The sequence below is a fragment of the Callorhinus ursinus genome, unplaced genomic scaffold (genome assembly GCF_003265705.2).
Source record: "Callorhinus ursinus isolate GAN/ISIS: 27379988/994484 unplaced genomic scaffold, GSC_fseal_2.0 scaffold8, whole genome shotgun sequence".
Lineage (NCBI taxonomy): Eukaryota > Metazoa > Chordata > Mammalia > Carnivora > Otariidae > Callorhinus > Callorhinus ursinus.
The window spans coordinates 8,430,680-8,456,418 of NW_027397070.1; the positions used below are offsets into that span (position 1 = coordinate 8,430,680).

The 25,739-nt window shown below is 35.7% G+C and overlaps 1 protein-coding gene across 6 annotated transcripts in view; it reads left to right on the forward strand.

Annotated features, from left to right (window-relative positions):
• G2E3 (G2/M-phase specific E3 ubiquitin protein ligase) overlaps nt 1–25,739 on the forward strand; it is a 57,389-nt gene that overhangs the window by 23,391 nt on the left and 8,259 nt on the right. For all 6 annotated transcript variants that reach the window (XM_025870219.2, XM_073895016.1, XM_025870221.2 and 3 more), the window contains 10 exons: nt 17–118; nt 3,363–3,487; nt 4,655–4,820; nt 11,867–11,973; nt 13,015–13,131; nt 16,498–16,622; nt 16,721–16,853; nt 19,532–19,839; nt 21,932–22,113; nt 25,555–25,727. In XM_025870219.2, the coding sequence (XP_025726004.1) occupies nt 17–118; nt 3,363–3,487; nt 4,655–4,820; nt 11,867–11,973; nt 13,015–13,131; nt 16,498–16,622; nt 16,721–16,853; nt 19,532–19,839; nt 21,932–22,113; nt 25,555–25,727 (1,538 nt within the window). The remainder of the gene's footprint in view (nt 1–16; nt 119–3,362; nt 3,488–4,654; nt 4,821–11,866; nt 11,974–13,014; nt 13,132–16,497; nt 16,623–16,720; nt 16,854–19,531; nt 19,840–21,931; nt 22,114–25,554; nt 25,728–25,739) is intronic.

Here is a 25,739-nt window from a genome sequence, read left to right on the forward strand (position 1 = left end):
GAGAATATATTTATAGTTGATGTCAAGTGGAATTTGGCAGAGAGGTAAAGAAGAAGAAGGAGTTTATGGTTTTCTAATAGAAGACATCAGGAAAGAAGTGAACAGGGCTTCTAAGCTGGTAAGTAAATTGTTTTACTCATTACGCTAAATACTATAAGTATGATCATACTAGGGAAGTTTTTTCCATCCGTTTCCCTACTGGAAATTTATAAGACTTTGATTTTATGTTCAAAGGCTTATTTTTGTCAAATAAGGTAAATTTTAGAAGAACTTTTTGGGTATTTGCAAATAAAAGCGAGGTTAACCAACCCTGAATAATATATGTGACAGTGCTGATTTCACTTCCTTATTTTGTTCCAACCTAGCCATCATTTCACCCACTCCTACCATCCGAATTATGACCACACTTCCACTCTGCTGTTCTTCAGACCTTTAATCCTGAGTCAACCCAGATGTTCACTTTTCATTCTTATACCTTGGTTGCTGGGTTGGCATGATGGGTTGAAGTGGAAATTACACAGCTTTGCAGACCAGTAATTTATGATATCTCCACCTCTTGTGGACATTCTGTGACATTGTGTACTTTTGTTCATTGCGTTCTCATGTTCTCCAGGATAAGTACTCTACACTTTAACCCCTTGTTCATTTAATTATAGTTTGTGAACCTTCTGTGTGATACCTACTGTACTAAATGCAAGGAAAGGATTGTAGGTTTCCATCTGGTCTGAGTAGAAATAATGAGAGTTAGGGGTGCCTGGATGGCTCAGTTGTTAAGCATCTGCCTTTGGCTCAGATCATGATCCCAGGGTCCTGGGATCGAGCCCCATATCTGGCTCCCTGCTCAGCGGGAAGCCTGTTTTTCCCTTTCCCGCTCCCCCTGCTGTGTTCCCTCTCTCACTTGTGTCTCTCTTTCTGTCAAATAAATAAATAAAATCTGTAAAAAAAAAAATAATGAGAGTTAGAAAATGAGAAGGTTAAAAAAAAAGAGAAAGTTGGAAGTACAGGGAATTTTGTCCAGAGAATATAACTGGAACTGATGGTTTCAGTGGTGGAGCAGTTTTGGGTGATGACAGGATTCATTATTACACTGGAGTAGCGATGAAGGGACACATCATAACTGTCAAAGGTTGTCTCATCAATGTCGAAGTTGTTTACAAAGGTGTAGCAAGAATTAAGATACAGAGAAAGGTGCCAAAGTGTGGAGGAAGCTAGTAGGTGACAGAGGGTAGATATCATTAGGTTCAAAGGACCAGATTTTTTAAAATATGAAGGCAAATTTGTGGCCTACAACCTGCAACAGAGAACTAAAATAATGTTCTGATTGTCCCCCTTGCCTTTTTCCATATCCTAATCCCAACCCTTGCCAAGTCTGGATGAAAATAAAGGAGGATGGGAAAATAAGTAGCTTCATTCAAGAAATTCTGTAAGGGAAGCAAGCATATAGAGACCTTTCTCTTAGTTGAAGCAAAAAAAAAAAATGGAAGCAATTATTTTTGAAGATGTTGAGGATGCTGGGGACCACATGGTAAAATAGAGGCTGTAGGACACAAGAGAAAACCTTGGGAGAAAGGTTAGCAGTGGCATTTATCTAAGGACTATGTGAGAGTATTAGTATCAAAATTCCTCAACCTCCTGATGATAGTGAACTTGTGGTGAAAGATGACCTTTTGAGGTCTCTTTGCAGTTTGGAAATATCTTTTTCTTAAAACATTTGAATCCTCTCTGACTATATCGTGAACCTTTTTTTTTAAGATTATTTTATTTTCTATTTTTTTTAAAGATTTTATTTATTTATTCATGAAAGACAGAGAGAGACAGAGACAGAGAGAGAGGCAGAGGCAGAGGGAGAAGCAGGCTCCCCAAGGAGCAGGGAGCCCAGTGCAGGACTTGATCCCAGGACCCTGGGATCATGACCTGAGCCGAAGGCAGATGCTTAACCATCTGAGCTACCCAGGTGCCCAGATTATTTGAGAGAGAGAGCGAGCATCAGCAGGAGGGGTGGGGGAGGGAGAGAGACTATCAAGCCAGATTCTGCACTGAGCGTGGAGCCCAACTCGGGGCTTGATCCTCCAACTCTGAGATCATGACCTGAGCCAAAGCGGAGTCGGATGCTCAACCGACTGCCACCCAGGCTCCCCTATTCTGAACCTTTGAGAATATCTTTATCCTGAAGAAGTTGTCTCCATTTGCGACATTAAGCTAGAGTTCCATATGTCAGTTTACTGGAAAAAACCTCAGGTTGGCAAGGTATTCTCCAATAACCTAGTGGTATTTCATGGGTCAGCATAAGACTGTATAATCCCTTCATCAGTGACCATTTTATGATGGCTATCTCAAGGGTTCCAAGATGTTTTAGATACTCCTCTGTATCTTAGTAATGCTTGAATCATCTAATAGTCTTTGTTTTCATATACCACTGTTATATTTTAGTTAGTGGCAGTGGAATTATATTTGGTTCCTTTGGGCTACCATAATAAATTACAGCAAACTGAGTCATTTAAAACAAATTGGTTCTCACAATTCTGGAGATTAGAAATTCCAAATCAAGCTGTCAGAAGGATTGGTTCTTTCTGGGAGCTGTGAGGGGAGAATTCCTTTCCACGCTTCTCTCCAAGTTTCTGGCGGCTGCTGGTAACCTTGGTTTGTGACAGCATAACTCCAGTCTCTGCTTCCAGCTGCACATGTTCACCTGGTCTTCCCCTCTGTGTATATGTGTCTTAAATTTCCCTCTCCTTTCACTTAGAAGGACACCAATCATTTGATTAGGGACCACCCTAAGTCCAGGATGGTTTCATCTTGAGATCTTTAACTTAATTACATTTACAAAGACTCTATTTCTGGGGTGTTTGGGTGGCTCAGTCACCTAAGCATCCCACTCTTGGTTTTGGCTCAAGTCATAATCTCACTTTTCCATTTGGTTAGGATAGGGTGATCCTAGCTGATTTTTTTCACAGATTGGTTTTTAGTATTGTTTTGCTGTTTTCCTTGATGAATATTTCCTATTTATGTGTTTTTTATTGAGATTTGAGACTTTAATGTATAGGCATTATGTTTACAAACCCTTCAGTTGAAAATATTTTAGCCAGGTAGGAAGGAAAAGAAGCTTCTCTGTCCCATCCACATGTTAGATTAGCGATGACTCTTTTACCAGAAATTGTTATAGGAGTGAATCTTTAGAGTCTTTAGACTGTTTCTGGGGAGAACAGTTTTTTCAGAAATTTGCTTTAATAAACTGTCATCCTAGCTGTTGTATGATGAAGATAATTTTCAGACTCCCCCCAGGAATATTCATTTATAACTTGGTCATACTATATTACTCAGATTTTGTATGTTATGACCTCTATTTTCATATTTTCTTCTAGAAATGCTGTATTTGCAAGAAAACTGGTGCTTCAATTGGATGTGTTGCACCCCGATGTAAACGAAGTTATCATTTCCCATGTGGACTTCAGAGAGAATGTATTTTCCAATTTACTGGCAATTTTGCGTGAGTTAATTAATTGTTAAATATGAAAGGTGAATGTTTAGGAAAAATGGAAAATGGCTATGGATATCCCAATGATATAAATCCTTTGTAAAATTTCTTTTCAGAGCTGCACTGAGTTTACACATATATGTTACATATATGTTTTATATATATTTAAAATTGCTTCCCTCCTCCTAATGGAGTCATCTCTGTCTGCAAAGTCTTGGGAATTGCCAGAATTGAATGGGCTTAACAATTAATATTCATCTTCAGCTCTGGTTATATTCCAATTTTGTAAAAGTTTCCACCTTACGTAATTCTAGATTTTTATGTCACTCTTTAGATTTATGGTCCACTCTTCTTCCACAGAGCCATATGTATTTTTCATTGAGTAAATTGAAGGCATTTAAATTTGGTGGCATCCAAAAAATAAATATGTGCCCTGGAGTGCCCCTGACAGTATTTACTTTCTGAATCCAGCTTTAAACAACAAGATTTATGAATTTTAGTATTTGATATTATGAGTGTTCTATTTCTTTTAGTCTTTGTGTTCTTGACCTATTTAATGGATTGTTAGCATGTACAAAAACTGCAGTTTAGAAAATGCAAATGGAAATAAATTTAGTGGGTTAGGAATAAGTTTTTATTTGTATTTTATGTTACATAATTAAAATATTTCTTTTTAAGTTCCTTTAATTTTGTACAATATTGAGTATAATGGTGTTGCTAACAATATTACATAGGATTCTCAACATAATACTAGTTACTGAAATTCTAGGAGTTAAGTCTTTTTTTTGTGTAAGATTTTATTTTTTTGAGAGGGAGAGAGCTAGCAAGAGAGAGCAGGAGCAGGGAGGAGAGGGAGAAGCAGGCTCCTCACTGAGCAGGGAGCCCAAGGCGGGGCTCAATCCCATCATGACCTGAGACAAAGGCAGACACCTGACCAACTGAGCCACCCAGGCACCCCTCTAGGAGTTAAGTCTTACCACCAAAAGGTTCACATTCTGAAAATCCTGCTCTCCTTGGTCATAGTTTGTGAGACTGATTAAGAGTGCCAAGGTTCCAGTCTTGTAGGTTAATTATGAGAGAGGTACAAATGAGTTTCCTCTTATAAATGCGAATTGTAATGCTAGTCTCACTGTGTTTTGTAATTTATTAGATATTATTTTTAAATAATTTACATTTTAGGTCATTTTGTTGGAAACATCGACCTGTTCAAATAATTACATCTAATAATTATAGAGACTCCTTACCATGTACCATTTGCTTGGAATTTATCGAGCCTATTCCAACTTACAGCATATTACGAAGTCCTTGTTGTAAGAATGCTTGGTTTCATAGAGACTGTTTACAGGTAAGTTATCTTGTAGGCTTTATCTGATATAAAATTTGTTCCTAGCTGATTTGAATTTTGATTTGTTTTATATTTTATTTTATTAAGGTTTATTTACTTATTTATTTACATAATCCTTACACCCAATGGGAGCCTCAGACTCATGATCAAGAGTTGCATGTTCCTCTGACTGAGCCATCCAGGCACCCCTGATTTGAATTTTAAATTGTAAAGAGTTGACCTGTGTATTTTACCTCTACTTGTAACTTAAAAACAGCTTTATCAAAGCATATTTTACATATAAAATTTGCTCTATTGAAGTGTACAATATTTTAAAATACTTTAGAACACTACCTTTTAATGTATATTTACACTTAAAAGTTTTTGTTGTTTTAACCTAAGGATTTTGTCTGTATTTCACAATGAATAAAGCAGATTTAATTCCCAACTTCATTTACATATTTAAGCTTAGAAAACCAAGATATGTGAAATGATAATTTAACTGGAAGCTAAGATATTTAAATGTTGAGGCCTTTAAAAAAAAAAAACTATGGTAAACACTTTATCACAGCTTCGTGACAGGAACTGATTACTGTTTAATGAATTAAAGGTATTCTTTTTGAAAGCCACCTTGTATGTCAAACCTGATGACTGGTTTTTTGGGGGTTTTTTTGGTTTGTTTTTTTAAAGATTTTATTTATTCATTTGACAGATAGATACAGCGAGAGAGGGAACACAAGCAGGGGAAGTGGGAGAGGGAGAAGCAGGCTTCCCGCCAAGCAGGGAGCCCGATGCGGGGCTCGATCCCATGATCCTGGGATCCCATAATCCCAGGGATTTTTGGGATTATGGGATCCCAGGATCATGACCTGAGCCAAAGGCAGACGCTTAATGACTGAGCCACCCAGGCGCCCCTTTTTATTTGTTTTGTTTTGTTTTTTAAAGATTTTATTTGAGAAAGAAGCGGGGGGAAGGACAGAGGGAGGAGGAGAAGCAGACTCCCCACTGAGCAGGGAGCAAGACTTAGGGCCCCAGGATCATGACCTGAGCTGAAGACAGATGCTTAGCCAGCTGAGCCACCCAGGCATCCCCCCATGACAAGTTTTTAAGTAAATATCATGAAACACATAACATTAAACACTTTAATATTTATTTGATTGAGAAGATTCTTGAAGATTTTTAAAAAGATCTCACTTATTGATAACATCAAATACAATAGTGTACATGTATGAAGGTGCCAACTGATAGACAGTTACAGTTAATAGAATGCCAAATAACAAAGGATTTAATTAAGTTTAACACTTTTTTTTAGAGCTTGGCTTTTATTATTGTTTAGTAAAATAAAATGTTATTGATTACAGGTCATTCACAAAAGTATTTTTTAGAGTTAGGAGATGTAAATCCTCTTCTATTTCAAGAAAGTCTTAAAAGTACATGAGTGAGTCGAACAATAGGCAATAATTATGCAACTTCTTCTCAAGTAGTGATCACTCAACCTAATACAAAATATACTTTCAAAATTACAGTTTATCCTAATAAACCCCTGCAGTTTCACCAGGGGTGGTATCCCTGCCTTTGAACTTAAAAATCTTCTAAGCCATCCTGATCATTATGTAGAAACAGAATATTCAGCACCTCATGGACCCTACTTTATAGCACATGTGGATAGAATGAGTGAAGCACAGAAGTTGAGTATGGGATCTGATGCTGCTGCCTACACTCAAGCTCTATTGGTACACCAAAAGGCCAGAATGGAATGACTTCAAAGAGAATTTTAGATTCAAAAGAAAAAGCTGGATAAACTAAAATCTGAGGTCAATGAAATGGAAAATAATCTAACTCAAACGCACCTGAAAAGATCAAATTCTATATCCCAAATACCTTCACTCAAAGAAAGGCAGCAGTTGAGAATCTGTAATAGACAGCTCCAGACTGACACTGACATTAACCAAAGGAATTACCTTTTTCAAGCCCAAGGACCACATTTTATTTTTTAGCGCTGTTCATAACTTTTATGACAATATTGGATTTGTAGATCCTGTACCACCAAAACCCAAAGATCAAAGGTCCACTGTCAAAACACCAAGGACTCAAGACACAGAAAATGATGAGGGGGTCTCAGTTGTATTGTACTGCCTGTATTTCTTTGAACCATTCTTAACAGCCTTAATCTGCTGTGAACAGTGTAAGATACCAAGGCGTTTCTGAGCCAAAAGGCCATATATCTCTAAAATCACATTTGAAGTTCAAGAAACCAGTCTGTCATCAAAGTTCCACTGCCTCATAGGATTTTGTCAAATTGAAGGTATGGCAAGATGGTGTTGTGCTAATGTTAAATGTCAGCCCACAGAACTAATGATACTTCAATCTAATGTCATGGGCAGTTGAAATTCATCACATGAAAGGTAATCTGCTGAAAGACTTGATTGCTGCCTAACCATGTACAGTATTACCAGTAGCCCATTGTGGATAATTCTCAATGTATTAATGCCTAGGTATTCCCAGTACCTTTTTTTTTTTTAATTTATTCAAATTCGAGTTAGGTAAGATATAGTGTACTATATCTTTCAGCAGTAGAATTTAGTGATTCATCACTAACATGCAACACCCAGTGCCCAATACCTTTTCCCCCTCATGTTACTACTGAATTTTGATAAGAGGAAGAAATAGAACAATGGTTTTCTTTGTCTTTTTTTTTTTAAGATTTATTTACTTATTTGGGAGTGAGAGTGTGAGTAGGGGGAGGGACAAAGGGAGAACAGGGAGAGAGAATCCTCAAGCGGACTCCCTGCTGAGCATGGAGCCCAACATGGGGCTTGATCGCAGGACCCAGAGATCATGACCTGAGCTGAAATCAAGAGTTGGATGCTTCACTGATTGAGCCACCCAGGTGCCCCATGCCTTTCTTTTTTTTTTTTTTTTTTTTAAGCTTTAGGTGAAACACTACTTACATGAAGAAAAGAAACAAGGTTTAACTCTTTAAAAACTGCTGCCTCATGGTGCCAAAGGACAGGGGAAAAACTTCATGATTTCGTGGTACTCTTGGCCTTGTCTTTGTCTTCCTTAAAAATGTCTCCGCTCTGTGAAGCCAGCATCCAGGGTCTAAAGATGAAAAGGAAAGCAGCATGCATTGTCTGTAAAAACATGTAGTGAAATATCCCAAAGCTTTTCCTACTGTACCTGTCTCTTGAGTTTAAGTGATTTCTTTTCTTCATTATTTTTTTCTATTTCTATGTGTATAGTGTAATAGTCTTTTGTTAACTGATTTTCTTTTCTCCTTTTAGTGATTAAGCACAGTCATGTCCCTTTTTAAGCCTTACCTGAGAGAAGCAGTGCCTTAAAATAAAAACTTCAGTGAAATGAAACTGCACAAAGTAACTTTACTTATTCTGTACTTTGCCCTCATGAGTGCCGATGTTCTGTGAAGACATACAGACAGATGGTGCCCAGTGAATTGCAGGAAATACTACAAGACTTATGTCTATAAAGTCACACTATATATTGACTTTAGCAGTGGGTGACACAATACAGTGTTAATCTTCCACAAGGAAGCTTAAAAGATTTTTAACTCACTGACAGAGCAACAAGGTTAAGCTGGCTTCATCTGCCTGGTGTCCCACAGAATTTTCACAAGAGATTACTATTGGGGTAATTGGGGTTTCAAAACCAGCAATAGCAGCAGTACCTACAGCCTTGGTTTCTGGAGAAGTTTAAATGCCTTACTGTTGGGACCATGAGTATCTAAACCTGACTTGGTGGCAGTATCATGTGTACTTATAAAACGAGGCTAGTCATATTTAGGACAACTGAAGAAAAGTTGGAAAAAAGAAAAGCAAACTTGAACACTGAAGCAACCTCAAGCCATCTCTTTATTTTGATGATTTATTTTTATAAAGAAAGTAAATATTTAGATGGCCAAGAATGTATATAACTAAATGAAATCAAGAAAAAGAACTATACATTTAAAAAAAACAGAATTATGAAATTATATATATGCTTAAAATGGGCTGAAGGGAAGTGCTAAAAATAAGTAGGATTATTACAGGTGATCTATATGAATGTCAAAGCCTTGACTTCTAGGCTTTGTTTCTGGTATATGGGAAGAAGAATGACAATCCTAGTTAATTAGACCAGAACCAAAACCCTTATATATATGGTGCATTTTGTTTTAAAACTATGCCTTCACCTACACAGTTCTGTGTGAAGATTGATAAATCCATTTTTACTTCTTTTATTACTAAAAACAATTTGGGTAAAGAAAAACATTAGGGTGATTACTTTGTATTTTTTTTGCATGAGCCTCAAACTTTTTTATATTTAGGATTATTCCGTTAAAAGTGACAGGATGGAGCCTGTTTTGTTGGGTAAATTTTATAAATTCTGTTAGTTCTTATAAAGAAGTGTTTGTAAAAGTATCCAGGGAGTGCAGTTCATAAATATCATGAAAAGTTACCTTTACCTAATGAGAAAGAAGTTCACACTGTATGAGCATTTTACAAAAGTAATTTATCTTAAGAGTTTATACTTGAATGAATGTAATTGCTACCAAATCTATCATCTTGTTCATTTTATAAGCATATGTTATTTTCAAAACAATTAAGATTTGCCTCATTCAACAAATAAGAAAAAAAGATTTGCTTCAGTTATTTGTTAGTAATGAAACAGAGGGGTTCTCATACTTGACTCTAGTGTTCATAGGGCTTTTCTGTGAGCACTGAAAATACCAAATTTCTAATCGTGTCATTAAAAAGTCAAAATAATATTACTTACAAAAATGTAGGTCTACTTTATGCAAATATAATATAAAATCACAGCCACATGGACACCTGTCTGTGACATAAATATGAACATGCAATTGTTACTTGATTAGAGACCAGTTAGAAATAATTCTTGAGTTATGTTCTGTAAAGGAGCTATAGTGCCTTTTCCATTCTGTCACAAGTCTTAACTGAAATAGTAAATGGATGTGCTCGCTTCGGCCGCACATATACTGAAATAGTAAATGGAGTCTATCCTATTATATAACAATACCTGAAGAAAAATTTTTTTAATCTCTAAACTTCATTAAATGAGTTGAAAGAAGAACAGTCCTATGCAATAGCATGAGAATTAAATATAGTGAAGCATATTTCCTCATTTGTGACCTCTGCAATGGTATATACATTAGAATTTTATAAGGAGAGAGTGCAGATTAATATTTTAAAGCTGATGGAAACTTCATTCTATGTATATAGAGAATTGCCACTATTGTTCAGTTTGGATTTCTCCATCGCTGCAGTGGTCTTGTATTTTTCTTATGCCCTATGTTGTTTTTTTCCTCCATATTAGACACTCCCTTGTATCATATCTATTTACTAAGATCTTAATATCTGTGTACAATTACTCCTAAAGGCCCATTAGATTCAGAGATTTCAGTAACTTGTTGCTTTCCTCTGACATTCTTTGTGTGTGTGTCCCACTTTTTGTTTTTGTTTTTATTTTAATTTTATTTAATCTCTACATCCAATGTGGGGCACAAACCCATGACCCCAAAACCCAAGAGTCGCATGCTTTTTCGACCACGCCAGCCAGGCGCCCCACTAATAGTGTTCTTTGAACCTGAATTCTTTTGTTTTCTTTATCATTCATAAACTATTCCCAAGTATATCAGGTCTACCTAATAGATATTTTTTGTGTATCTTTTTTTGTTGCTAACCTCTGCCTAAAACCTTCTGTGATTTAACTGTAGACACTTGAAAAAACAAAACAAAACAAAACCAAAAAAACTAGACTTTTGAAGGAGCCTACTAGTCTTTTCTCCTGCATACCTTATTCTATATCAATACTGGCTTTGATTTCCCTGTTGAACCTCATTACTGAGTTAGACATGTAATGTAATTGCCATCATGTAATCCCTAAGCATATTGGTTTTTTTTTTTAAGATTTATTTGAGAGAGAGAATGAGATAGAGCATGATGGGGGGAGGGTCAGAGGGAGAAGCAGGCTCTCTGCTGAGCAGGGAGCCCAATGCAGGACTCAATCCTGGGACTCCAGGATCATGACCTGAGCTGAAGGCAGTCACTTAACCAACTGACCCACCCAGGCGCCCCCTAAGCATATTATTAATTAGTTCCCTGATCACATTGTGCTCTCTCTTGCCATGGAGACTTGATATGTGCAATTCCCTATCCTTGTAATGCCTTTTGTCCTGTTTCCTGACAAACCTTTGTTTCCTCTTCCAAACTTAGCTTTGACCTCGTCATTCCTGTGACATTTTTGTCAGGCTCTTACGTAGACTTAAGTACTTATTCCTTTCTCTTCCATGTATGTACTTTAAAACACACACACACACACACACACACACACACACACACACACACTACACTTTTACAAAGTATTATAATTGTATCTAACAGTTATTCCTTGAAGTAGGATCTAAGTTATTTTGTTTCTCTTTTTGGTACATAGCATAGTGTTTGCTACTTAAACAGTAGGGGTTAAATAGTTGTTAAATGTGTGCTACTAGTTTTTGTTTGTTTTTTTTTAATTGGGGATTGGCTACTCTTTCTAGTAGGTTTATAGTTTTCTGTTCCTGAGTACCCTCTGCCTGCTGGTTCTGTATTTCTATTTGCTGAAGCAGTGAGAGTAGGTTCTATACTTCTCCCCTTTTAGGAAGAAAACTAGCTTAAAGATTGAGTTAAAAACAGAACCAAGGATGTTTTATAGTAACACTTATTTAAACATCCCTCCTAGTTGAAGTAATTCAATATTTTTACTGTTTTATTCACTAAGAGTGATGAACAACATGATATGTGGGGACAGAAATGACATTGGATAAAAAGGTTGAGAAAGACATGTAAAGCTAAGAACAGCCAATTCATTAACTTAATTTTTTTTTATCATTGGGAAAAAAGATCTCAAAATTTTAGCAGTAGAATAACTTCATTTATCAAAGCTTGAGAACTAGCATAGAAAATGTTTTCATAATATATTAAGTGAAAAGTAGGACATGTTCTGTTAGCTATTATAATTTATGACCTGATACCCTGTTAAATTGTTAACAGTAGATTTTCTGTTTTCCACTGTAGGTTCAAGCAATAAATGCAGGAGTGTTTTTCTTTAGATGCACAATATGCAATAATAGTGATATATTTCAGAAAGAGATGCTGAGAATGGGAATTCATATTCCTGAAAAGTGAGTACCATTTAGCCTTTTGACAAAAAGATAATTTAAATGTAGGATTTAATAACAATGGAAGTAATCACTTATGTCTGTCATAGAGAAGCAGTCATCTTAAATGGGGAAATATAAACCTGCCCCTACCACTGCCTCCTTCTCCTTCCCAGATTGCTAGTTCTTGAGAGCAGGGACTATGACATTAATGTCTCATTAGTTGACTTATAATCTCTTTAATAAATACCTCAAATGTGTACAATACTAATTGACTTACACACAAGTATAATAGACTTCAAAATGGCATGTATAAATTAAGAGAATCAAGATGTGGTTTAAAATGTATAACAAGGATTTTCTTTTTTTTTTTTTTAAGATTTTATTTATTAATTTGACACAGAGAGAGGGATCCCAAGTAGGCAGAGCAGCAGGCAGATGGAGAGGGAAAAGCAGGCTCCCTGCTGAGCAGAGAGCCTGATGTGGGGCTCGATCCCAGGACCCTGGGATCATGACCTGAGCCGAAGGCAGACACTTAACCGACTGAGCCACCCAGGCACCCTAACAAGGATTTTCTTAATACTTAAAGATGAGGAATCCAGAAATAATGTTACTGAACTTGAAATTTAAAAATTAGAAGTGAAATACTAGGAAAAATGTAAGTTTTAGAAAAATTTTTTTAAAGATTTTATTTATTTATTTATTTATTTGACAGAGACACAGAGAGGAAACATAAGCAGGGGGAGTGGGAGAGGGAGAAGCAGGCTTCCCGCTGAGCAGGGAGCCCGATGCAGGGCTCGATCCCAGGACCCTGGGATCAAGACCCAGCCTCCCCGAAAATATCCAATATTTCATTTAAACATTTGAAAATTCACTGTGAGAATAACTGCAGGATAAAATGACACTAATAGATTTATATCTCGAAGAGAATGATTAATCCTAAGAAGAAAAAGTTTTATCCTTGTTCCTAAGTATGTGAAAAGTTTTTGTTTTTAGATTTCATTACTAATCCTTTTATGTAACATTTTAGTTCAAAGTGTATTTTATATCTTTCTTCATTTACAGAGATGCATCTTGGGAATTAGAGGAAAATGCTTATCAAGAACTTCTGCAGCACTATGAGCATTGTGATGTCCGAAGATGTCGTTGCAAAGAAGGGCGAGACTATAATGCACCTGATAGGTATATTGGGAAGTACAGTTGTGCTTATTGTACTTATTTAAACTGTCAGCTGAGGAAGTAGTTTTCTAGTTAATGAAATGTAGTTTTGCTCTTAGGGTGTTTAAAGTTTTAACTTGAGAGGAGGTATATTTATTAAATACATGTTTACATCTGTTTACAGAGAAATTATTGCTATCAGCATAGTTGTAACTTTTTTCTGTGGTGTATTTTCATGAGCCTTCATTTTCTAGAGCTGCACTTGCCTATGTGGTAGCCACTGGCCACATGTGGCTATTGAGCACTTGAAATGTGGCTATTCCAAATTGAGAGGTGTTATAAGTGTGATATACACAGTGAAGACTCACTGTCTTCATTTGCTACGGCTGCTATAACAACAGATACTTGTTTTCTAACAATCTTAGAGACTAGAAGTTCAAGATAGAGGTATCGGCAGGTTTTATTTCTTCTGAAGCCTCTCTCCTTGACTTGTACATGATTCCCTGCTAGCTGTGTCCTCCCATAATTGTCCCTCTGTCGTGTCCTAATCTCCTTTTCTTATAAGGACACCAGTCATATTAAATTAGGGCCCACCCATATGACCTCATTTCCTTAGTTATCTCTTTAAAGGCCCTATCTCCAAATATTGTCACATAGTGAGGTGTACTGGGTTTTAGGACTTCAACTTATGAATTTGGAGGGAACACAATTCAGCCCATAATAGTAAGACAAAAAGAACTAAGAGTATCTTGTTAATAACTTTTTATATTGATTACATGTCAAGTAAAATGAATGAATGTTGAAATTCATTTCACCTGTTTCTTTTACCTTTTTAAATCGGGTCGCTAGAAAAATTTAAATTCATTAAATGACTTGCATTGTATTTCTATTGGATGGCACTGTTCTAGAGCTTAATTTAACTAAAGTAATCTAGCAGTGTTCTTTTGGATCACTATAAAAAGTGTTTGATATTTAAAATTATTCTTTTGTAATGTCAGTAGATGCTCTAATCTTAACCATTATTTTGTGCCTTCTATGTACATATACTGTGTTAGATACTAGAAATCAAGAGTATCTTCATTTTTTAAGATGTAGAATAAACAGTAACAAATCCAGTTTTGTTGAATTTATGGAGAATATTTCAATAAATTTTTAATCCCTGTTAAACAATCTTACTTAACATGGCAAGCTGAAACTTAAAGTGCAAAGCAGAATATTGGGAGCCTTGTTACTCATGGAAAGTGATTTGGCTGGGTAAGCTAGCTCTTATTTGCAAAGACTCAGCTGATGTTTTGCCAGCTTTGAAAAATTTCCCTAAGCATCTCTTACCACTCCTGATTTCCCATTCTAAGCTGGGTTTTTTTCTTTCATGTGCCTGTTACAATGCAAGTGACATTGTTGGAATTTGTTTTTGTCATTAGACTAAAAATTATTTAAGGGCAGAGATCTTATTGAAGATGTCAAGTATTGTATATTCTTGCTTACGTGACTGGTGACCCTGATTATTCGTTTGTAAACTTCTAAAGGCTTGTGCTAAGGCACAGATGAGATAATGTTTATGAATGTGCTTTGTAAATAATAAGGCACTTTAGATTTCTAAGAAACAGTACATTCACTCAGTATTTTCTAAATTTATTTTGGGCTGTTTTATTTTAATTATTTTTTTAAAGATTTTATTTAATTATTTGACACAGCATGTGAGCACAAGCAGGGGGAGCGGCAGGCAGAGTCTGGTGTGGGGCTCAATCCCAGACCCTGGGATCATGACTGAGCCTGAAGGTAGACACTTAACCGACTGAGCCACCACCCTGGTGCCCCTATTTTGGGCTGTTTTAGTTAACCTGTATATATTGCTTATATATTACTGGTCGCCTAGTCAGTAGCTACCAAACTCCCCTTCCTTTCTGGCAGCTACTTGAGGTTGCTATTCCTTGTCTTTTCTCCTAGGACACAGTACCTGCCATCTGAATGCTTTTTGTTTTTTTGTTTGTTTTGTAATCTCACTCCCTCGTTCTCGTGATAGGAAGGTGGTTTTGCTGTAAGGCGGGCACCATGGTGTAGTGGTTAGGAGCATGGGTCCGAAGCCATGTAAACTAGGTTGGAAGCCCCACTTTGGGACTTAACTAGCAGCGTGAACTTAATTGGGCAATTTATTCACCCCTCTATGCCTTGGTTTCCTCCTTTTTAAAATGAAGGATAATAGCGATTTTTCCTGTTAAAATTATGATTAAACTTTTTGTATAGAACTGGGCCTGGTGTATAGTAAGCACTCATGTTAGATGTCCTTTTTCTCTTCATCATTTGGCAGAACTATCTGGGAAAGTGAGGGAGACACACAGAGAGGACACACCTCCATACCCATATCCACACAGAGAGATTCACCTATACCTAATGGAGAGGAGGGTATCCAACTACCTCCTTTTTTCTTTTTCTTTTTCTCATTCTTTTTCTTTTTTTCTCTTTCTTTTTTCTTTTTGAGAGAGAGCATCACGTACATACACGTGGGGGGGCGGGATGCACGGGCAGAGGGAGAGGGAGAGAGAAAATCTTAAGCATGCTCCACACCCAGCACGGAGCCTAACACAGGGCCCCATCTCATGACCCTGAGATCATGACCTGAGCTTAAATCAAGAGTCATATGCTTAACCAGCTGAGCCACACAGGCGCCCCCAACTGCCTCTCTCATCACCTACACATCCACACACTCAGGGAGTATATCCATTTTATTCATGGAGGGTATAACATAACCAAACAAAAAGTAGGTGCCACACCACAACCCACACCCACACCTATACAGAAAATGTGAGTATGGACTGGCATACATCACACAATCCAGTGGAGAAACATGGAGATGGGGGTGGAAGGGAACAAATAGGGGAATATAAATATGGGCAAGATAAGTCTGGACCCTGTTGAGCTACATAATACTGGGTGTCTAAACAAGCGTTTATAGGAAGTAATTCCTCACAATGAATGTGAAAAATAATATTTTAGGTAAGATAATATATTTACTGTTGCTTCTTCCATGTTGGCCACATTTTTATAGCAATTTCCCTATGAGCTAGTAATTTCCAAATATAAAAAATGTTTTTCCTTCTTAACCCTGTTCTTTCTGGTGTTTATAGTCTTGTGTATGTGCATGTACATGTTGATATTTAGTTTAGGTATTTTAAGTTAGTGAATATTTAGAGGAAGAGGTTATAAACATAATAAGTGAAATAGAAAAAAAAAAGAGTAATGTAGTGTCAAAGCAGATAATCTATTTTCCCTCCTTTGGTAGAAGGGTTGGTTATATGTGAGATGGACAATGTGGCCTGTGGCAGTGCAGGTGGTTGGAATTAGACCAAGTTAATACTAAAATGTAAACATCTGCTCTGTTTATATCCTCAGCAAATGGGAAATAAAGCGCTGTCAGTGTTGTGGTTCTAGCGGAACACATTTAGCTTGTTCCTCATTACGATCATGGGAACAAAATTGGGAGTGTTTGGAATGTAGAGGTATTCTCTACAATTCAGGTAATATTTTGTAATTTTGAATAAAGACTTTTTTCAAATGTATATTAAGATTTCTTCCTGTATATCTGTAATGCTAACATTGGGTTTTAAATCTACAGAGGATTTCCAAAAAGCCAAAAAACATACATTACCCAACACTAACAGTGTGGGAATAACTGATTGTTTGTTGGAAGAATCATCACCTAAATTACCCAGACAGTCACCTGGAGCCCAGCATAAAGATCTACTGAGGTATGTATTTTGAATTGGAGAAAAATATAAAACTCTCTCTCTCTCTCTCTCTCTCTTTTTTTTAAAGTAAGCTCTGTGCTCAGTGTGGGGCTTGAACTCACTACTATAAGCCAGGAGTCACATGCTCTCCCAACTGAGCCATCCAGGCATCCCTATAAAGCTTTATTTTGAGAAAATTAGACTAATATATGTGTATGTGTATATATATACAAATAGATATATATATATATATATTTAGAATATTAGCTGATCTTAGTATTCTAGAAGAGTGTTTTTCAAACTGCAGGACCAATATTTGATCATGAAATCAATGCAACCAGCATTGAAAAAAGAAAACAAAACAGGACAGAATAGAATGTAAAATATCAGATTGCATTGCAAATAGAATATATATGAAATTTATTTTATTGTATACTGAGTCATGATGTAAAATATGTATTATAAATCATTTTCAAGGTAGTTTAAAAATTAAAATACCAAGTATACCATGTTACTTGGTTAAAAAGAAGGAGTCATATTTAATATAGTGACTTTTTTTTAAATTGTGTAATCATTTGCTTAATATATTTGCTGTCAATGTCAGAGGTCTAAATGTCACCTCCTTAGAAAGTTTAAGGCACACATACAAGTATTATTGTATTAATGCCTAAATATTTTCCGACCTGGGCTGGTTCACCCCGTCCTTAGGCAACTTGGTGGTTCCCAGCTTCCGGGAGGTCACCATATTGATGCCAAACTTAGTGCAGACACCCAGTTGGCATAGCACACGACAGCCTAGAACTCCTGTGCTCAAGCGATCCTCCTGCCTCAGCCTCCTGAGTACCTGGGACTACAGGTGTACACCACTGTACATAGTAAAATAAGTAACTTTGAAAATCATAACATTTAAATAAGACTAGAATGACAACTTAGTATCATGTCAAGTATTTATTCAGCTGAAGTTAGGATTTTTAAGTATATGTAGCTTTGTGAAGGAGTTTTTAGAAAAATAAGCAAAACTAACATTAGTAGCTAAGCATGATGAAGTACTTTTTTGTTAAAAATAGTATCAAGTTAGGGGCACCGGGGTGGCTCAGTCGGTCAAGCGTCTGGCTGACTCTTGGTTTTGACTCAGGCCATGATCTTGGGGTCCTGGGATCCAGCCCCACGTGGGTCTCTGTGCTCAGCAGGGAATCTGCTTGAGATTCTCTCAGTCTCCCTCTGTCTCTCCCCCACCATCTCCCCACCTCCCCAACTCCCCGCACGTGCACCCACGAGTACACTCTCTTTCTAAAAAAAGTACTATCAAGTTAAAACTTAGAAGGTAAAGAGAATTTCTGTGAAAATACTTGATAACTAGATTTATAGATGAAGTGGAATATGAAGTACTCTTCAAAAAGTGAAGAATTGCTGTTTTAAGATATCACTTATGTTAGCTGAAAACTTGTTACAGATGTTTTTATAATATTTTCAGTATCAAAAAAGATGTTTACATTAATTTTAAAACTTTTAATATGTAGGTTTCCAAAGATGTTATACCAGGGAAGTTTGATTCCTTGTTCCATGCTTTAACATCATATTCTAAAAGAATAACATCAGCATTGCCATTCCAGGCAGGAACAAGGAATCAACCTGCTACAGTACAAAGGCATATTTCTGAAGGATTGTCTTACTTCTGAAAGACTTTGGTTTTCCTGCAACCTGCTTTAATGAATTAGGGGGTGTCTGAAGAAAGAAAAAACAAAGCCTGGTCCACATTGTGGCATTGTAATGTTTTACGATGAGAAAAATTTATACTTGATGTGGAAAGATGATCCAGGGACATTGCTCCAAACAAGATTCTTTTGAGTACATTAATTTCAATTACAGATGGAGAAATTGAGGCAGAGACAATTGATTTAGTCCATACAATTGCCTGGAGGTCTTAATAAGCCATAGGTTGCTAGGCCTCATGCTCAGAGGTTCTGATTCTGTTTACTTGCTGTATGGCTCAAGAATTTCCATTTCTGGGGCACCTGGCTGGCTCAGTCAGTGGAGTATGCAACTCTTGATCTCAGAATTGTAGGTTCGAGTCCCACGTGGGTGTAGAGATTACTTAAATATAAAGTCTTGGGGGAAAATTTTGCATTTCTAACAAGGGTCCAGATGCTGTTGCTGCTGCTAGTTTTGAACCACACTTTGAGAATTATTGCTATAGAATTGTGAATTGTGTTTATAATATTAACTGTACTGTTAAGTAACTTTATGATTAGAAATACATTGTGAAATCTCTTAAAACTATGGTTCTCTCATAGAGAAATTACATTTGTTCTGTTTTTAAAGGATCTAGTAAACTTGAAATGCGTTGAAGCAACTGTTTGCTATAGCCATTGGCCAGGAGGGTGAGATTCTGAGCTTCTCTGACTCTTACATCTAAATCCATTGAATTGATCAAATTTGAGATAATGATCTATCAACATTCTCATAGATCATTTTTTATATTAGATTTTAATTGGTAGGAAATTGGGGAGTCAAGAATTTAGAAACAAATCAAATAGCTTTTTGGTTCTGGTGGCAGCTGCTGTCTGTTTTTGGGTGGGAGTTGGGGAAGAATTTCCTTTTTAATTAATTTTTCTGTTTTTTATTGGCTAAATTAACTGCTGTGTCATGTAAAGTACTTTAGAGTACTTAACCTCTCTGTTTAAATTCATGTTTTATAGGCAAGGCAGTAAATTTAGAAGAGACGTTTCAACAATAATGATGGAATTGGGATTTCAAATTAAAAAAAAAACTAAAAGATTATGGATTAATAAAGCCAATATCTGGAATAGTGCCTTAGATGGATTCAGAAATCAAAACTTTAATCCTTCATACACAATTGAAGTAGCATATATCAATGAAAATGATAATTTTGGAAGAGAGCATCCTGGATCAAAGCAAGAATTCCTAAGTCTCTTAATGCAGCATCTTGAGAATTCACCAATATTTGAAGGGTCCTTGTCAAAGAATTTGTCTCTAAATTCTCAAGGTAATTTTATTTATTATCGTATCTGCTGAATATACCATGTGAAAGAGATAGCTGGTTAGAATTAATATTCAGTCCCTGTGGCCAAAATGTATAGTTCACTTTGTTGTAAAATACTGATTGAATCACAGAAGAGTAGAGAAAGGGGAGTGATGTTCTTTAAATTTTGTAGTGAAAATTTTATTTAAGAATATGCTTAATTTGTTTTAGCAATATCTTCCTTGGAGTGAATTTATGATTAAGTGTAACTTCTTAAAAATGTACTTTATATTCATTCTAATTTCATTTGAATAGAGTGGCCAAATAGAATGGATGATTATTTGAGCCCTTCTTGTTCACATATTTGGAATTTGCAGATCGGATGTTTCTTCACAACCTAGGATTTTTATCACATAATTTTCTGGCCCACATCTAACAGATTTTTTTGATATATTTTTGCTTTCAAGAATTTTTCATGCACATTTGTGTATATGATACTTTTCTGTTTTCTGATGATGAATTAAAACATGAATTTCAGAAGAGTGATTAATTCTAGCATTCTTTTTTAGGAGCTTTTATACCACTTTTGCTGTAGTAGGAAATTCAAAAGAGTGAGAAGACTTACTTCATTCCATTTGAATTTTCTCTTATATTTTCCCTAGAACTTCCTCACTGTTGCCTGAAGCATCATTAAAATAACCGAGAAGCTACAAGGTTTATTTGTACACACTGTTTAACTGTAAACTCCCTAAAAAAAATCACTCCAAATAATCAGTAATGTTAACTCTAGACAGTTTTGGTACAGTGGATAAATGCATAAATTCACAAAATCTGAATTCAGTTTTGTACACATCTATTTTAGTTGCTTTATATCCTTAGATTAATTATGCAACCTCTGGAATTCATTTAACAGATACAGAAACTGTGACTGCTAATACGTAGCATATAAGGTCATTGTTGAGATTTTATTATTAGTTCATGTACTGATAATGTTACTTATTAATAATTGGCTCTGTATTAAGAGAAATAAAGGAAAATTTACATCTTTTTGATTTATCAAAGCTAAAACATTTATTTTTAAGTTTTTATTTTAATTCAAGTTAACATACAGTGTTATATTAGTTTCAGGTGTATAATATAGTAATTCAACACTTCCGTACATCACCTATGCGCATCACAACAAGTGCACTCCTTAATCACCATCACCTATTTCACCCATCCCCCCACCATTCTCCCCTCTGGTAACCATCAGTTCCCTATAATTAAGAGTCTGTGTCTTGATTTGTGTGTGTGTATCTCTCTCTTGTTTTTTTCCCTTTGCTTATTTGTTTTGTTTCTTAAATTCCACATATGCATGAAATCATACAGTGTTTGTCTTTCTCTGACTTACTTCGCTTAGTAGCTAAAACATTTTAAATGACAATTTAAAAAATATTGAAAGCTATGATGACAAGGTAAGATAGCATATACTCTTGGGAGTAAATCTGTGCTATTTTGGAAAATAATTTAGCCCTATTTATCAACAACCTCCTTTGAACTACTAATAACATATGTAGGAATCTATACTAATCAAATCAAAGATACATAAAAAAGAATATGGAAATAGATATTGATTGTAATATTGTTTTTCATATTTTTGAAATTATAACCTAGCCAAGGTAGCTAGTAATAAGATGGTTTACATTGCAGCACATCTATAAATTAGTCTTAATCAGTCATTAACTGTAGATTTGAATAATTGTGTATAATGTAGAAAAAGTTTACAATGTTACAGTAAGTAAAAAAAAAGCAAAAGTCTAACTCTTTGTATACTAATATACATACTAGAAATACACATCAAAGTGTGCACACTGGTTATTGTGATTGAATTACATGTGATTTTTATTAAAGATTTTCTGTATTTACATCTTTTCTATTATAGGTTATTTCGTATTCAGAAAAATATATTTAGGTGAGATCTGTATTTTATACATGATTCTAGTTTCTGTAAATTATTTTACATTTGTCTAAGTCTTAGTTTTTTGGGGATTTTTAATTTACTGTATATGTATTCATTATATATGGTTATCTTATAATAAAAGAATTATATTTGATGTATTTTTATCTGTATCTACAGCTCTGAAAGAGAATCTTTACTATGAAGCTGGCAAAATCCTTGCCATTTCTTTGGTTCATGGTGGTCCTTCACCTGGTTTCTTTTCTAAAACCTTGTTTAACTGCCTTGTTTATGGACCAGAAAATACCCAACCAATTTTAGATGATGTTTCAGACTTTGACGTGGCACAAATTATAATCAGGGTAAGAAATGTACTTGTTTACTAAAATACAGACTACATCCTAGTTATATTTTAATGTAAATGCTGGATCTACAATAGAATAATACTCTTTGTGCAGTAGTCAAGAGGCATTAATATTTTTGTTTACCAGCAGAGTTCACAAACAAGATAGATGTTAAGGTCAGACAACTAGAGATCAAAGGACCAGGTGTAATGTTGATATAACTAATTAGATAATGTGACTTTGGTCTGTGGTCAAAGTGGTTTGTTAACACTTCCCAGAATTAGATGGATTTATCTACCCTGCCAGAGACAATATAAGGCAGGTTCTTATTGTCTGCTAGATTTCAGATGAAAGTGCACTTTCTATAGGCAGGTGGATCTGCAAAGAGGAAGGACTTGGCTTACCAGTCAAAAAACTTAGTCTAACTCCTACAGGGAGACAAGTGTGATAGGTGGAGAGAAGGACCAGGCTGAATTTCTTCTTTATGGAAGCAAATGGGGAGACTCAATGTTTCCACCTAAAAGTAGTTACCATAGCCCTGTACTACATATTACCAGTACAAACTCAATTTAGTTATCATAATGCCCTACAAGTATCATTGCCTACATGTTACTGATTCGGAAATTAATTGAGACAATGAAAGTCATCCAACTTTTTTTCCTTTAACCTTCCTGCTTAACTTTCTTAACCTTCTTCCTGCTATCCATTGTCTCCATTAATAGGCAGGATAGTTTAATGGCTAAAAGCAAATGCTCAGAAGTCAGATTTTAGTTTGAAATAATTGCTATAAGCTGTGTGACCTTGCGCATGTTAGTTAATCTTGGTAAGCCTCAGTTTCAAAATCACAAAGTAAACAACATGGAAGTGTGTCCTTTTATTTGGCTCAAGATGTGTCATCCTAAAATGGTAGTTTAAATTGATCCTTTAACTCAACTGATTTTCCTTTTCTCCTCTTTACCAAAACATGTACTTTAGTAGAACTTCATTGTCTCAGCTTCCTCTTTCCTACTCATTTCTTAACTTCTTATAGTCAGGCTTCTGTTCCCACAGAACGTTCTCCCAAGTTAGCTAGTTTGTAGCTGATTCCAGGGATCTAAATCACCACATGCAAAGGCCTTTCTTTCCTACTTCCTCATATCCTCCTTTTATAATCACCACTGTCTTTGAGTTTATCTCTTCTGTTTTCTTTAATACTACATTTCTTCCTACCCCTGAAACTTGGGTATTATTCCATGTTATCCTAACAGTCCTCCCTCTGTACTATTTGGAAAGCTTCTTCTTGCCCATAACCTTTCTGAGTGATTCCCAGACCTCTGTTTTTGAGCCACCAGTCCTTTATATCCAGATAGGGTCTGAGTCTTTCTAACACACTGAGCCCAACATGTTTAATAAGACAGAACTGTTTTTTCCCCAGAATTTTTTTTTTTTGCCTGATTTTTCTTTTCAAAAGATTTCTTATTTCCATGCCTTTCTGGAGAAAGGGCCATTTTCATTCTTCCATATTCCATTTATCAGTATGTGTCAAGTCATCTTATCTCTAAAAGTGAAGTTTATCTTCAGCATTTCCCTCTTCTTTCTTTTTTTTTTTTAAGATTTTATTTATTTATTTGACAGAGAGACACAGCAAGAGAGGGAACACAAGCAGGGGGAGTGGGAGAGGGAGAAGCAGGCTTCCCGCTGAGCAGGGTGCCTGATGTGGGACTTGATCCCAGGACCCTGGGATCATGACCTGAGCCAAAGGCAGACACTTAACGACTGAGCCACCCAGGTGCCCCTTCCCTTTTATTTCTAATGTATTTACTATACCAAACTGAAATTATTTCTAGGTTCAAACAATTAGGATATTATTCTAATATTCAGGATGATTCTTTTAAAAGTAGTTTTGATAACATTGCTTTCTTCCTCAGGAATCTTCAATGGCTTCTCATTGCCTAGTGAACAAAGTTCAAGCTATTCATTAGGGTATTTAAGACTTCCAACTCCTCTCATTGCTTTATTTCTGTTTTTGTGCTCCTATCCAATGTTTGTTTGTTCATTTAGTCAACAAATAACTATGTACCTCATATTGTTTCATCATTGAAGATACAGTAGTGAAGTAAAGTCCCTGCCTCCTTGAAATTTACATTTTAGAGGAAACACAGAAGATAAATATATAATACACTGTCATGTAATAAAATGTAAAAATAAGAATAATAAGAGAAAGATAATGTTTGAGGTATAATAAGTTGGAGCTTAGGCTAAGCTTCTGTAACAGAGACCCCAACAGATATTTTATTTCTCTAAAATTTGTTATCTAGATTTTAGTGTAAGGATTGGCAAATTATGGCTGTAGGCCAAGTCTGGCCTGCTGCCTCTGTTGTTGTAAATAAAGTTTTATTGGAACACAGCCATACCCATTTCCCATTTGTTATGTGTCTATGACTGCTTTCACACTATAGTGGAAGAGTTGAGTAGTTGTGACAGACATCCTGTAGCCCACAAATCATAACGTGCTGTCTGGCCTTTCAGATGGCTTGTATTTTAGCAGTATGGTTATGATATACCAAGATATCTAGGGAATTTGATTCCTTCCTCTCATTGTGTAATCACTTAGGATATCGTCTTCATCTACATGAAGCTTGCTCTTAAGGGAGGAAATGGAAGTAGAGTTCAGGGAAATTTGACACATTTTCACTCACATTCCTTTGGATAGCTCTTAATCATATATAGCCACATTTAGCTGCAAGGAAAGTTTGGCTGTCAACTAAAACTCAGAGTGGTGGATTTGGGAGCAAAGGTAATATTTACCTAACTATTAGTCTCTGACAGTGTGTGAAGGTAGTATTTTGAACAGGGTAGTTGAAAAACTTCTGGAATTTCAGCAGAGATCTGAAGTGAATGAGGGAAATCATATAAATCACTGGAAAAAATTTATTAGAAGGAAGAGATAAAAAGGAAATTTTGTATTCAAACGAACCATTGACTGCTTCCTATTTTTAATCTTTCTTTCCCTGTGTAACTTTGTTAAAGAGCTAACCTGTATGGAAGTGTCTGGCACATAAATGGTCAGGTGTTCCTTTGTTTATACTATTTCCTGAACTCTTTTGATTCTGTCCCTGTTTTAAGTCCTTCATTAAGTCTTTAAGGCCAGATAGCTGATATTCTTTCTCTTTCATGAAATCTCAGATTATTTCACTTGCCTCTCTAGTGCTATGTAACTGTTGTGTGTCAGTTATTATCTCTTATATAAATAATTTCCTATATTAAAGTGGCAGTTTACTGTAGGTTTCTTGAAGGCAGAAATTGATACTATTTATTAAACTGGATTGTCCTTTATTCTAGAAAAATAATTCTTGATATACTTTTACTCCACGGTGGTGTTCTCCAGAATTGACTATAAAGTAATAAGTGTCATTTGAAATGCAAATATCATTCACAAGTTAAGTGAGTAAACTGGGTATATTTTCTTCTTTGTTATAGGTAAATACTGCAACAAATGTGGCTGACTTAAACTCAGTAGTAAATGAATGCTATAACTACCTAGAGCTTATTGGATGTCTAAGACTTATAACTTCATTAAGTGATAAATATATGTTGGCAAAAGACATACTAGTTTACCATGTAATTAAGAGAGTCCAAGCACCCTTTGAAAGGTAAGTTGTTTA